Genomic DNA, 15519 nt, shown 5'->3' on the forward strand with positions numbered 1-15519 from the left:
GAAAATCACTTTGGCTGCTTAACAGAGGAGAGATTGGAGTTGATAGAGACCTAAGGCAGGCAGACTCAACAGCAGGCTAATAATATTAATAACAATAACATTTCCATCACACCTACTATGTGCCAAGCATTGTGCTAAGTGCTTTAAATATCTGATACTCACAATAAGCCTGTGAGGTAGGTGCTGTTATTATCCCTATTTTACAGATGAGGAAACAGGCAAGCAGAGGTGAAGTAACTCGCTCGGGGGTCACACAGTGTCTGAAGCCAGATTTGAACTCAGGTCTCCCTGACTCTGAGTCCAAAGATCCAGTCACTACATCACCTATTGTTCAGGCGTGGGGTGGTGAAGGCCTGCACCACAGTGGCGGGCCCCTCAGAGGAGAGGAGAGAAGAGGGTATATATGAGAGATGTTGCAAAGGTGAGATCAACTGCTTGGATATGGGGAGGGGGAGAGACGGTGAGGAACAGGAAAGGTATGGGAGTATAGGGTGTCCATCGAGGGCACTCAGCTCTCACCTTGTGCAGCAAGCGGGCTAAACCCGGCTGAGGGGCACCGAGGCGTCTCCAAGGCAGGGGTGGTGAGAACAGTCTGCTCCAGTGGCCATGAAGGTGGCTGAAGCGGGCGCTCTGGAGCACTAAGGGCTTGGTCAGACACCAAAGATGCCAAGGTCTTCCACTGCATCCCAGGCCATGGCCAGTCATCTTGACTTTTGTCCTGCCACTGGACTTTGATGGCTCTGGAAGAGAGAGTGAGGCCGATGATGTGTGTAGCTCTGTCTCACTTCAGTCCAGGTCTTCCAGGGTCCTCTTTGGAAGGAAGGAGGAAGGTGGGAGGGCAGTAGGGTTTAGGGCCAGAGAGGGTGAGACACTGTGAGCTTCAGATGTCTCCTGGACATCCAGGCGTGCCAGTGTTATCCCTGTTTTACAGATGAGGGCTGGGCTCGGCAGTTAAAGTGACTAGCTCAGGGTCCTGAAGCTGGGCAAGTGCATGGGGACTCAAACCCAGGACTGGGGGCTCCTGGTATTGAATCTGACAGTGGGAGGAAAGCGTGACTCTTCAAGCTCAGGCTCTGGATTTCTGCTTGGAGAGTAGAAACGCAGGTTCCTGCGGCCATCTCCAAAACCAGAACTAGCTACCGTGTTTCCCCGATAATAAGACCTATCCCAAAAATAAGCCCTCCCCTTACTGTGTAAGATTCCTCTAAAATAAGCCCTCCCCCGAAAATAAGCCCTATTGAGATTGCTACTGTAGTGAAGGTGATCCCCTGCGCTACACGCTACATTACGGTACCCTCTGTATGCACCGTGGCCCCCCCACCATGAAACGCACGCCGCGCTCCGAGCTGCATCCAATCAGAGCTGCAGCAGTGAGCGCGTCATCCTGTTCTTCCCCAGTGATTTGCTTGCTAGCGCCATTGAGAGCAGTGCTGCGGAGGAGAGCTGAGGCAGGACAACATAAAAACCCGTATGTAAGCGGGAGTGAGGGGGCATGATGGAGGATAAAAAGGGCATGATGGAGGAAAAAAGAAGAACTCAGGGGGCATGATGGAGTGAAAAGAAGGACTGATGGTCATAATTTTATTATTCTGTCTGTTTTGACCCCCAGACATGAGTACAAAAAGGAAGATCTATACTGTTGAGTATAAGAAAGCAATTGTAGAGGAGTCACATGGCAAGAATCTTGCAGTTTTCTGTAAAGAAAAACTTTTGGATCTTCAAATGGTCAGAAAATGGAGAGCAGATTATAATAACCTCAATCAACAGGTGGATGAGGGAAAAGGGAAAAAGCGCAGGTCTGGATCAGGTTGGCAGCCCTTATATCCTGACTTGGAGATCCTCATTGGTGAATGGATTGCTGACAGGAGAGCAAAGGCCTTGGTTGTGTGCAGGGCTGATATTCAAGCATTTGCCCTTTCAATGGCACCAGAGTTTGAAATGGTCTCAGAATGATTCAAAGCATCACAACACTGGTTGGACGGTTTCCTTCAACGGTATGAACTGTCCCTAAGAAGATCAACAACACTGTTTAAGCTGGAAGATGCTGAAGTTATTAAATGTGCACTTGAATTCAAGTTCTTTATTGATAGGATCGACATTTCCAAGTACCAAACCTGCAATATGATTGCTATGGATGAAACTGCAGTGTCTATGGGACAAGGATCTCAAACAACAATTCATCACAGGGGTGCAACGTCAATCTACATTCCCACCACTGGCTATGAAAGTGCACGGGTCACCTGTGTTTTGGCAATTCGTTTGGATGGAAAGAAAGCCACACCTCTAATCATCAGTAAGGGCAAGAAAGATAAGATTGAAAGTGTATCTGGCATTTATGTTCTTGAAATCGAAAAAGCCTGGTGTTCACAAGCCGTTATAAGAAAGTGGGTTGATTTAATGCTGTCACTTGTTATGTGAGGTAACCAAAGAGGTCTGATAGTCTGGGATTCAGCTAGCACTCACCACGCTAAAGAAATGAAGAACTTCCTTGCAGAGAGAATAGATCAAGTAATGATTCCTGCAGGAATGCCTGCCTATCTCCAGACCCTTGATATTGCAATAAACAAGCCATTCAAGGACCATTTGTGCATGGAAGTCAATGACTACATTGAAAATAGAATGGAAAGAAATCAGCGTGGAAACTTTGTGAAGCCCTGTCTGCAAGAAGTCGTGACTTGTGTGAAGAAGTCATGGGATAAAATTACTGACAGCTGTGTCGCCAAGGCACTACGAGCAGGTTACCTGGACAAGACATATTCATTTAAAGAGAGCTATATTGCTGGACATGACAGATTGGGTCCACTTCTTCTGAAGGAAATGGAGGCGCAAGACATCCAGGACGGAATTCAGGGTATGGACACTTATGACGATGTTGTTGAAGAAGATGACATGATCATTATTGAATAAAGGTACATTTTTTTGTTCACATTTACCTGTTTATTAAAATTGCTGTCAATGTTCATTAAAATAAGCCCTCCCCTGAAAATAAGCCCTCTAGTGTTTTTCTGTCCCAAAAAAATTAATAAGACAGTGTCTTATTATCGGGGAAACACGGTAGATGGTTTCCCAGGCTCATCCAAACCTTGCTGTCTCCTGCTTCCGGGCCAGCAGATGAGTTTGGTCTGAGTTCAAATCCTACCTCACCTACCTGTGGGGCCCTAAGCAGATGACTTTCACTCCTGCTTCTCTCAGTCCCATCTGTAAAATGGGACCGTCAGGAGGATAACATGAGTTAATATTTGTAAGGAGTTCTGTGAACCTTAAATAAGGGATTACTACTATTCTCTCCCAATTTCACTGTTTATTATTATAGTGGTTATTCTCTCTCAATAACACCATGGTTACTATTAGTTCCCAATTTCACCACTGGGCATTAGGGCACAGTCAGGAGGTCCTGAGTTCAAATCTGGCCTCAGACACGTCCTAGCTGTGTGACCCTGGGTAAGTCACTCAGCCCAGCTTGCCTCACTTTCCTCATCTGTCAAACGAGCGGGAGAAGGAAACGGCAAACCCCTCCAAGATCTCCGACAAGAGACCCCTAGGGGGGTCGTGGGGGGAGGGACACGTTATTGCTCTCCTCCAGTAACACCAGGGTCCTCGTTCTCAGTTCGGCCGTGGCTATTATTGGGTTCTCATCCTCTCCCCATGCTGCCAGGGCTGTTCTCCTCCTCCTCCCCCCAGGTCTGCCGTTACTGTTAATGCCAATAACGCCATGGGCATCGTTATCCTCCCTCTACTCCACCTTGACTGGGAGTATTAACTTCATTCTCTCCCAGCCCCGCCTGGCTCCGCCCCCATCCCCTCCCCCTCAGAGGTGGGGCCTGGAGAGGCCCAAGAGCGAAGACTCCTGCGCATGGCAGCTCAGCTTACGGAAGGGGGCGGAGCCCGAGGGCGGGCCGCGACGGATGGCGTCAGCACGCAGACGCTTGACCGCGCGTGACCCCGGCGGCCCGGGCCGCTTCCGCTCCTCCGCTTACTTCACCTCCTCCTTCCGGCTCTTTTCTGCCTGGCGGGGCTTGGGCCGGGCGAGCCCTGCGCACCTGTGCGATGCTTCCGGGTCCCGCTCCGTCCAGGGACAGGAGGGTCCGGGGACCGCCCGCCCCCTGAGGAATCATGACGGCAGCAAAGGCTGTTCGCACCTCCGCGTGCTCCCGGGCCCCGCCTCCCGGAGCCCAGGCCCTGCCGCCGGGCCCCGCCTTCTGAGCCCTGGCTGCGGACCGTCGGGAAGCGGCCGTGACGGCGGCTTGGCCCTTCTCGGTTTCCGTCCGTCAGGTCTGTAGTCCTCCGCGCCGGGGAGCCCGAGGAGGGGCCCGTGACGGTGGGCCGGCCTTTCCTGGTCTCCCCAGACTCCGCCCCCTTCCTCGGTTTCCTCTTCTGTAAGATGGAGGAGGTGCACTAGATGACCCCCAGTCCCTTTGAACCCCGTGACGTCCGGAGCTGCCGGGGCTGGGGTCCCTGCCCCGAATTCCCCGCGTTCTTCCGCACAGCAGGGGGCCGTTCTCCTCTCCCCCAGCTGTGGGAACCCCTCTGTGGACGTTTCACGGCCGTCTCCCGGGGTTCTGCACTTTCTGTGTCTCTTCTGTCGGTGTGGGCGCCGAGCTGCGTTAAAGTGTTTCCTAAATGCCTGCAGGCTGACCCAGGCCCCCTGGGGCGGTGGGAAGGGTGAGCTCCAGCTCCCTGCCCTACCAGGGGCTCATCAGCCCCACCCCTCCCCGTGGGGATTCAAACTCGCAGCCCTTCCCGCTTTGTCCTCTGCCCCCTGGGGCACCCTTCTGCGGCTGACCAGCGCTGTCACCCGCACTCTGCCCCTGTCTGCAGCTTGAGTACAGATAGAGCTCCTTCCGGCTAAAACCCACGCCTTCTGCAGGCTTCCTTACTAGCGGCCCCCGGACTGCCCAGTTCAGGTTCCGCCGTGTAGCCCATTGGTGTCCGTGTTTTACATCCCCACGCCCCGCCCCGTAACCTCCTCGAGGTTGGGGACCGAGTCATGCGCCTGATGACTTTTTGTGGTTTGAGGCCTTGGTGATGGGAGGCCCGTCCAGGCTCCTAGTGTCTGTGGGCCTGGCCCAGGGCCACTGCGGAAAGGTGGGAGCCAGGCTCCCTCCTTGTCTGGCCTGGAAAGAAAGTCCTTTACATTTCTCACCAAACTCAGTCTTTTTCTCCGAGGCTGGGCAGCAGAACCCGTGTAGAGGAATAAAGGATGGTTAATGTGAAGAGTAGTTGAGGTACAGACACAAATCATGCTCACAAACTACATTTATTTTTATAATGCTGTGACCCAGATTAAAATACTGTTACACGACATGGTAACAAAGATGGTTCTAGAAATGCACGTGGTGTTTATGGACTTCTTCAGTCTGAACTTTCTGTTCCACAGAATTGAGGTTGAGAATTGTCACTAAGCCTAGTGCTTCAGAGATTGGTGATTTTATTGTAGTAGCTGAGAAGGTTTTAATGATGTGCCTTGGCATTTTCCCCAGATGTTCACGTGCAGGGCACATTTCTTCCCTGGGAGGGTAAGCCTTTGAACTGAGCGTTTTGGCCTTTGCTCCTGGGAGTGAGGGGCAACCCTGGGTGACCAGGGTTCTTTTAATGGTGTGTTTTTGTTTTAAATTTTTGTAGGTTTTAATCTAATTTGAAAATGAATAAGTGGAAGAAGACTTCAGGTGATCAGGCAGGAGGTCTTGAAAAGTTCAGTCCTGATGTTCTTGCTGATGTTTCTCAACTCTTTGCCAAGAAGTTTTCCTATGGTAAACCAGCCAATAATGAGTGGCAGTTACCAGATTCCAATGATGTTTTCACCTGTGATCACACAGAATTCAGTTCACTTCTTGTTTTGAAGAATTCCATGAATGAAGTAAAAAACTTACTGAGTGACAAAAACCTGGATGATTGGCATCAGCACACTTCCTTCACCAATAAAGCTGGAAAAATCATTCCTCACATGAAAAAGATTGTAAATGCGGAGCTCTGTACCCAGGCTTGGTGTAAATTCCATGAGGTTTTGTGTAGCTTCCCACTTATTCCCCAAGAAGCTTTTCAGAATGGAGAGCTAAACTCTGTGCACCTTTGTGAGGCCCCTGGTGCCTTTATAGCCAGTCTTAACCACTATCTAAGATCCCACAATATACCCTGTGATTGGAACTGGGTAGCTAACACCCTGAATCCTTACCATGAAGCAAATGACAACCTCATGATGATTATGGATGACCGGCTTATTGCTAATACCTTGCCATGGTGGTACTTTGGTCCAGATAACACCGGTGACATCATGACCGTGAAATATTTGACTGGGCTTCAGCATTTCATAAGCAACATGTCTCCTGTTCACTTGGTCACTGCAGATGGGAGTTTTGATTGTCAGGGAAATCCAGGTGAACAAGAAGCTTTGGTCTCCCCTTTGCATTACTGTGAAGTCGTCACTGGGCTGATGACTCTCAATAGCGGTGGCTCTTTTGTTTTGAAGATGTTCACCCTATTTGAACATTGTTCTATCAACTTGATGTACCTGCTAAATTGTGCCTTTGAGGAGATTCATGTTTTCAAACCTGCTACTAGCAAAGCCGGGAACTCAGAAGTCTACGTGGTTTGTCTTTGTTATCTGGGCAGAGAGGCCATCCATCCTCTGTTGACTAAAATGATGCACCATTTTGGACCTGAGATTATCAATAAAGCTCTTTTCTCCCAACACGTGATTCCAGAGTCTTTCCTCAAGAGGCATGAAGAATGCTGTATCTTCTTTCACAAACATCAGTTGGAGACTATTTCTGAAAACATTCGTCTGTTTGAGTGCATGAGTGAAGTGGAACAAATGAAGCTGAATCATTTAAGGGACTGTGCTGTGCAGCACTTCATGCAAAGGTTCCAAATGAAGCGCCTTTCCAGAAGTAGTTGGCTAGTGAAGAAATCCAACATTGGGTGTAGTATGAACTCAAAATGGTGCGGACAAAGAAACAGATATTTTAAAACCTATAATGAAAGAAAGATGCTGGATGCACTTTCATGGGAAGAGAAGATGGCCAACGGGTATTTCAATCATTGGGCTGAAGAGCATGCTATAAGTAACACTGGGAAAAATACTGTTTTAGAAAGCATTTGCTCTGATCTTGAATATCACTTGTGGTATGTCTTGGAAGGAATGAAATTGCCAAAAGTAAAGCGCTCTCCTTTCTGTGATGGTGAGATTTTAAAGACTCTAAATGAAGCCATTGAAAAATCGTTAGGGGGTGCCTTGAACTTGGGTTCCACATTTAGACGAAAGCCGCAGCATTGCTATTCTTGCCACGTTCTTTCTGAAGAGCTGATTTTTTCTGAGTTGTTAAGCCTTGCCAAGGGCTCTCAGGATGAGTCGGCAGAAGGGCTAAGCAACAAAATCAAGTGTCTGGTAGTGGGTTTGCCTCCTCTGGATAACAAAACCGGTCAGTCTGTGGAAGTGAGTCTTTTGGAGTCTGCTGATCTCATGTCTTTCCACTGTTCATTGCTTCATGATGGAGAACCCGGGTATCAGCAGGCATTTCTGGACTGCTTTCTGCGTTCCCTGCCACGACTTCAGCCGGGGGACGCTTTGGTCTTGCCTGTGCTGTCATGCTTTACGAGGTTCATGGCTGGCATGGTCTTTGTTCTGCATAGCTGCTTCAGGTTCGTCACGTTTTCTTGTCCCACTTCCTCAGAGCCTTTGAGCTCTTGTGCGGTCCTTCTGTGTGTTGGTTATCGGCATCTCCCAGCCTCTGTGCTGCAGTACCTGCAGAATCTGAAGGAACTGATGAGTTCATTGCTCAGCTCTGACGCCTCGAATCAGGTTTTGCAGTTTGTGCCAATGGAAGTTGTCCTGAATGGGACACTGCTAGAATTTTTATGGGATTTAAACACTGCCATTGCAAAAAGGCAGTTGCATTTGATTATTCAAGGAGAGCAGCAGAAGTCCATGCTGTAAAGCTGCAGACAGAGCTCTTTACCTTGGCTGTGACTTTTGACTTAGTTTAAAACCTCAGGGATTTCAGTTTGGGGACAGCCCAGATGTTTACAACATTCAAGGTCTCTCCAGTTTCACTGAGTTTCTAAGTCCCTGAAACCTCTAGCCATATACCTATAAGCCTAGGCTTCTCTCAGCTATTGGAAAGCTGACTGACATGAAATTCAACTGCTAGACTTGGAATGTGTGTGCAGGAGTAGGTAGGGGTATGTGTGTCTCTGTGGGGGAGGGGAAATGTTTGGGAGGGAAACTTTAGGAGCTGTGCCTGTGTGAATTCATCCGGATGAGCTGACTTCTTACGCATAACAGGCAAGATATATTGACCCTGTAGCACTGAATCTCATGTTTAAAGTCTGAACAGGGTAAAGGTCCTATCCTTGGTGAGAGGAGATGAGTCACTTCTGACAACTATATTTCACCATTTCAGCTTTGCTTTTCAGGGAGTCCATCTGGTCAGGTTTCCTGACACTATATAACTAGGCAATGAATAGTCAAATTGCTCCATTATTCAGATGGGTATTTTGGGGTATTCTGACCAAAACTACCTAGCTGAAATAATTTTAGGAACATTTGAACCAACAATCATATTTGAAATAGAAAGGAAGAGGTCCTCAGCATTCCTCACACTCACTTCTGTATGTGGTGCAGTGAGTTGTAGAGATGACTTCACAATCAGTGAAATTCAAGATTTTTTTTAGTGCAGATTTATATATATATATATATATCTAGATGTATAAATCCTCACATGGGGAACTTGAAATACAGCATATAGGGAAGGGGAATGAAGTATTCTGGGAGAAAGAATGGTGATTCAGTGGTAGAAATATCTTACTGTTTTGACTATTTCAATAGAGAACAACCTTATAAAAAGGTCACTTATGGAATAATTAACTGAACAAGCTAACACTGGGTGGGAGGGGTGGTAAGGGAAGGCTTTACTAGTTCAGTTTGCATTCTCTTGCACTTAAGTGTTAGGAAAATTAGGATTTCTGATTGAAAATATTGGGCAGGGGGTGGCTAGGTGGCACAGTGAATAGAGCACTGGCCCTGGAGTCAGGAGGACCTGAGTTCATGTCCAGCTTCAGACACAACACAAAAAGCTAGTTATGTGACCTTGGGCAAGTCACTTAACCCCAATTGCCCTTCCTTCCCCCATCCAAAAAGAAGAAAAAAAAATATTAAGCAGGTCAACACTAGTTGGTAATTATATGATCCCTGTCAGTCAAGAAATTGAAAAATGTCATTTTTGGCATGTTCATTTAACATTTTTGTTGGCATATTAAAAATAGATGCATGCTCTGATGGCTAAAGTAATTTGATAAATATTATTCTGCAAATTTTTCATGTTCTTGCTCTGCTATTTTGAGCTCCATTACAGGTTTATGAATAAGTCACTAGCAGAGAGAAATTTTATTTTCATTTAAGAATAGAAGAGGAAGTTTAAAAAATATGACTCACGCAGACATTTTCCCTTTAAGCAAAGCTTTGGGGTAGTTGAACACTGTTCTTTCATTTACTGTGGCCTAATTTGTAGTCATTAAAATTTAGACTCTAGATTATAATTTACATGGAAGGATCTATGCAGGGAAAGTGTTCTGAAGCAGAACAAAAAGAATATGGATTTGATGCTGGTGTTCAGGATATTACATCACTGCTTGTCTGGTAGCAGGAATTATGTTTGTGAAGGAAACTAATATCCTGATTCATTGCTGGTCACCTTGTGGAAGCACTTTTTCTAATTGTAAAATGGGGAAGCCTGGTAGATAATTCATTAACAAGGAAATTAGAAACTGTTGGAAAATTATTTTGTCTGGCAGCTGTGTGTGTGTTTTTGCTACTTTAATAAGTTCTACTGTATTGACCAGTGTGTGCTTTTTAAAAAACTTATGATTAGCATGAAGCTGCATGGTGTAGTGAGTAGGGCGACGACCTTGGGACCAGAAAGACCTTGGGCTGATGCCTGTGTGACCCTAAGGGGGTCCCTTAATTGGCCAGTACTCTTGGCAGCTGTCTAGGAAGACGGGGGTCTGGCCAAATCCGGTCCACCAATAAGAATGATTTTTATGTTCTTAAATACTGTAAAACTTTATTTAAAATACAATAACCATTCTTAGTCCCCAGCTGTGCAAAAGCAGGTGGGCTGTCCAACCTGGGTAGTATAACACCATAAGTTACAGATAAGGTGCTAATCTGCATTGGTAGAAGGAGTTTCTTTATTTGGGTGTTAACTATGCCAGTGAAAGCTCAGGCCTAGGCCTTGTCCTGTCTCTTGAACAGTATGTGGTTGAAAACTGAATTCTAATATTCTTGATAGTAAAGGAACTTCAAAGAAGCTATTAAGAACTTAGTTTTTTAATAAGCAGGAGTGGATCATTTATTTCCTTCTTCAGGCACTTTTCACCTAATTTGTAGCATTTAAATTCACTCTATAGGTGAGGCCATAAAGTTAAATGAGTTAGATGCTGATTTCAACAATAATTGGAAGTGATTTCAATAGAAGGAAAAAGGGTATCTCTAGAAGAAGAGGAAGTAAGAAATTAGGTATGTGGTATAGAGCAGATCAAAGGAGAGTTGTGACAAATTAGGTAATGTCTATAAACTGCTTTGCAAACCTTAAAGCATTATGTAAATGTTAGCTGTTACATTTTATATGGGGTTGTTTTAAAATTAGTTACCCATAGTGTATTTTTTGAAGTGTTAGCAGACACACAACTATAAATTTAATTTAGTTTCTCTGTAAATTCAAATTGAACTGTTGAACTGTTTTGTAAATTTTGTTTCTCTATTATATATTTATACTAAAGTATGTTACTCCTAAGGAAAAAAAATTAATTTTTGAACTTTTTTTTTAATGAGTTAGCATAATAATACTTAGATGATTTAAATGACATTAAATATTTTTCCTCAAATAAGAATCAGGAAATTATAATTTGTTGTGTGTTATTGTTATTATATTTGGAGTGTGTATGTTATTGTTTTATTCTAGTTTTTTAAATTCCAGTTGGGGTATGCATATTATTCTAGTGTCTTTATTGTAAATCTTGATATGTAAGGAAAACTACTGAATGAGAAGAGCAAAGAAAATGTATTTATTGATATTATTATTTTGTTCATTTTCCATAAGCATAAGGAATTTAAAATTGTTTAAATAATTTTATCTCCTGCAATATAATTAATTGAATATTTGTATTGTGATACAATTGAGCATATGGGACATGAATTTTTGGCTCATACTTTAAGAAATGAAAAGAATTTGTAATTATAATCTGAATCAGATCTGTCTTTTCTGGGCATCCCCCTTTTCAGTTTTCAGCAGAATGTGCACGTTTAAGTGCTCTGTTCGTTGATATAAAAAGGGCAATGCTGAATTTATTTATGATTTCCCTACAATTTTCACGTCTATTATGTTGAAATGATATTTTTAATAAAAAAAAATCTTTGTCAATAAACAATTTTATTTAATTTGCTGAAGCTTCTGGTTCTTTTCCATTAGTATTCATTTCTTACAAAACAAATAATTTTGAAAGTATAGTAGCAAATATACTTTTGCGGTCTGCATTTCAGAATTTCCTTCCTTTCACTTCTCACCTAGGCAGATTGGAACCTACTTTTACATACAAAGCTTACTGAGAAAAAGAAAAAGTAACAAAGTTACTAGTGTATTTTCTCTAGTATAGTAAGCTTTTTTCAGATCTTAAGGTTAACCTTTTCTATATTTCACTTAGATACCTCTGCTTGAATCACAGAATTTTGGAATTAGAAGTCACTTGGGCCACAAGAAGTAGTGGCACTTAGTTGATACCTGAAAAGAATTCCCTTTATAAAGTGTCAAACAAATGTGCATCCAACTTCTGCTCCATAAATCTCCAGAGAGGTGGAAACTACCACCTTCAAAACCACTACTACTGAAAATGCAATTCAGTGCACTTATGGACAGTACCTGATTGTTAGAAAATTTTTCCTTAAACCATGGCCAAATTTTCCTTTTTACAACTTCTTTGGTTCCTGTTTCTGCCTTCTGGGGTCAAATAAAACAAATCTAACCCCTCTTCCACACAACAACCCTTCAGATAAAAGAGCACAATTATGTACTGTCTTCATTTCTCTCCCTCCTTTCTCGTCCCCCCCCCCACTTCTTTTTACCAAGTAAACACTCCCAATTCCTTTAACTGATGCTCTGAAGATATAAATATGAGATCTTCAGCATCATGGTTGTTCTATGAATGTTCTTAAGCTTCTCAATATCTTTCCTAAGTTGTGACATCTGGGATTGAACACTACCATAGAACACTGACCAGAAAAGAACATTGAGAGACTGTCATTTATTCCTAGAAACTGAGTTGTAATTAAATGCAGCTTCAAATTGAATTAGATTTCTTTGGCTTCCATATTATGCCACTGCTATATTGACTTTGTAGTTCACTAAATGCCTGGATGTTTAAAAAAAATATTGTTACAATAATGAACTTGAAAAAATGTAACAGAATGTGAGCTTGAGAGCAGGACTTCTTACCTTTCTCTTTTTCCCTAGCGCATAGTACAGTAACTACTGCATAGTGAAAATAAAGATTAAAGAACAGAAAGAGCATTGTATGTAAAAATCGCATCTGTTGTACAGCTTGCATTTTTTAAAAAGTATATAATAAAGCCCCTAGTTTCAAAATTGCCCTTCTCTGTTTCCTAAACTTCAGTTCTGTGCTATTTACAGTATGCTGATTCTGACTAGGACATTCTGGTACCTCTGGTTTAAGATCTGAATAAAATGAAACACTCATGGAACATTTAGCAGTTACTTAGACATAAAATGGAAAGGATACTTACCGAACAAGGATATAGCCCTTGTTCAGGTGAGCCCAACCTCTGCTTCCATATTAACATGTAATGGTCCCCAGTCAGAAGCCTCATGTCCTGGGAGGGGGCCTTACCTGATCCACTTAAGTCTCAAGAATAGTTTAGACTATTAGAATATAACCCTTGGGGTAGCACTTTACTTCTTGCGTGGATGTATGAGTAACGATTACCTTTGGTCTGGATTACTCACTCTAGCCTGCTTTGACAATGCCAGGTCTCACAAGTTGTGTTTTGTTTTGGAAGAGGACCATGGCATCAGGGAAATGGTGACATGACTTGCAGTTGACTGATTTGAGTGAGGGAGGGCTGTGCAAGGTTATCAACCTCACTTTCTCCTCCAGAGCCATGTGGGTCCAGTGACCAGATATTCATCAGGATGACTGGAGATGACCCAGGATGCAATGGGAGACCCTGGCCCTTTTACGCTAAGGACTTTTCACATACTCATTCAGAGTGAGGTAACACCCATTCATTGTTCACTCTTTAAAGGAGTGAAGGGATGGCCCCTTTAATTAGAAAAAAAAGAGCGAGCTGGGAGGGAAAGACCCTCAGGGTTGCTGTTTCCAAAAGAAACAGTTATCATTGACATTCACTGTAAGCCGGGAGGGCTCAAAATTCAGCCATTAAGTGGAACTTGGGCAGGGACCTGTTGTGGTCCAATCTATGAGCTTCAGAGTTAAGCTGGGTTTAAGATCTAGTTTACTAGAGACAGACCATCCCCCCATGGTTATTCTCTCAGGGTCCTGAGAGTACCGCTTGTGGCCACTAGTATGAGTGTAGGGAATTAGTCTTCCTATTCACTGTAGTTCTTGATCACCCACTGATTCATTTTCAGCTAAACATACTGACCACTCATAATAATAGGGAAAGGGAATGAGGGAATAAGAATTTGTAAGCACTTAACTCTGGGCCTGGCAGTGTGCTGAATGCTTTACAAATATCTCAATGACACTAAAATTTTAAACATACCCATTTATTTAGCAATAAGGCGAAAGAAATAACATTGCAGGAACCAAATGCAACAATAATAAATCCATTACAACCATGCATAAACAGGGTGACGTTTTTCCTCCAATACACTAGGTATCTATGTAAGAAAGTGGTCATACCCAGAAACCTGTCAAGGAAGCACATGAAGGAGGAAAACCCATATGCTTGGGCTGACTTGCTGTTACAGGCTGAAAACTGTGATGTCCTTGGCCCATTCAGGAGCATCTCTATTTCGAGAAAGTACTTTTTAAAAAAGTTAATTTTTTGTTTTCAACATTTACTTCCTTAAGTTTTAAATTTTCTCCTGCTCCCTCCCGCCCTCCCCCTCCAAGACAGCATGCAATCTGATATAGGTTCTACATATCCATTCCTATCAAACATATTTTCACATAAGTCATGTTGTGTAGAAGAATTAGAATGAATGGGAACCATTGAGAAAGAACCATGAGAGAAAACAAAAAAAGAAAATAGTCTGCTTCGCTCTGCATTCAGATTCTTATAATTCTCTGGATGTGAATGGCATTTTCCATCATGAGTCCTTTGGAACTGTTCTAGGTCCTTGCATTGCTGAGAAGGGCTAAGTATATCAAAGTCAGTAATCAAACACTGTGACTGTTAACTGTGTACAATGTTCTTCGGGAAAGCACTTCTTTGATAACTTCGCTCCTCCTCACTTCTCTTGGAGACAAATCTGTTCTTGAATTCGGCATAGCATTTACAAGCTTTCAGCTTACAATCACTTTTTTTGGGGGGTGGGGTGTGTGTGAAGGAGCTGCCCAGGGTCACACATCTAGTAAGTATCTGAAGCTGAATTTGGACTCGTATTCTCCTGACTCCAGGGCCAGTGCTCTATCCATTACACCACTTAGCTGTCCACAATCACTTTTAAAATGGTGATGTGAAAATATCATCTCCTAATTTGGATAGCTCTTCCCTTTAAACCAAAGAAACACAAAGCTCCAGTTGACTCTAAGCAAGGCAAACAAGTCTATCCAGCTCCTCACACATCAGGATACTGTTATGTCCAATTAAATCTCAGTATCTCTTCCTGTTAGCAGCTACAAAACCTCTCATACCCCTTTCTGCTTTTTCCTTTCAAATTGAAGGGGTGGGGGGGCGGCTAGGTGGTGCAGTGAATAGAGCATCTGCCCCGGAGTCTGGAGGACTTGAGTTCAAATATGTCGTCACTTAACCCCAACTGCCCTCCAAAAAGCAAAACAAAAACCAAATCGAAAGGGTGAAGCAAAGGGCAACAATCCCTTCTGAAATCCTTCAAAACCTTAGGATAGTGGCATCAAATTCAAATAGAAATGGGGGCACTAAGATGTACCAAAGGATCCCTGCCTGAGGGTGCATACTGACTTCCAAAATTGCAGATTAATGTTATGTTTTATTGTATTTTGTTTAATATTTCCCAGTTAAATTTTAATTCTGTTCTGGTCATATTTGGAAGTCCCAGGGCCCTTTGGTTTGACAGTGAAGTTGAACCTCTCTTGAACCAATCAAGGATAATGGAGCCCAAGCCTGTCAGCAGAATACTTTTGCTGCAGATATCTTCAAACAGCTCCAGGAACCTGCTTTTCACCCCCTTTCAAATCATCTTTCAAGTTCTTTACTCCAAGAACAGCTTATCAAACTCTTATGTCTATATATTTTCTTTGAAATTTTATTTTTTTTAAATTCTGAATTTAAACATCAGGAAAGAG

The 15519-nt window shown here is 43.5% G+C and overlaps 1 protein-coding gene across 1 annotated transcript; it reads left to right on the forward strand.

The window, feature by feature from the left end:
- The first annotated feature begins 3938 nt into the window (after positions 1-3938).
- Positions 3939-11443, forward strand: CMTR2 (cap methyltransferase 2). The gene is made up of 2 exons (XM_069087626.1): positions 3939-4272; positions 5623-11443. Exon 2 carries the CDS (start codon positions 5642-5644, stop codon positions 7931-7933), a length of 2292 nt encoding a protein of 763 aa, XP_068943727.1. The 5' UTR covers positions 3939-4272; positions 5623-5641; the 3' UTR covers positions 7934-11443.
- Positions 11444-15519: the final 4076 nt, after the last annotated feature.

Source organism: Petaurus breviceps, unplaced genomic scaffold (assembly GCF_028583685.1).
Source record: "Petaurus breviceps papuanus isolate PSGF00001 unplaced genomic scaffold, PetGlider_PUasm1.0 182, whole genome shotgun sequence".
Taxonomy (NCBI): Eukaryota; Metazoa; Chordata; class Mammalia; order Diprotodontia; family Petauridae; genus Petaurus; species Petaurus breviceps.

What these genes read in the sequence shown, in the direction of transcription:
- CMTR2 (XM_069087626.1), top strand. Translation starts at nt 5,642, where the DNA reads ATGAATAAGTGGAAGAAGACTTCAGGTGATCAGGCAGGAGGTCTTGAA.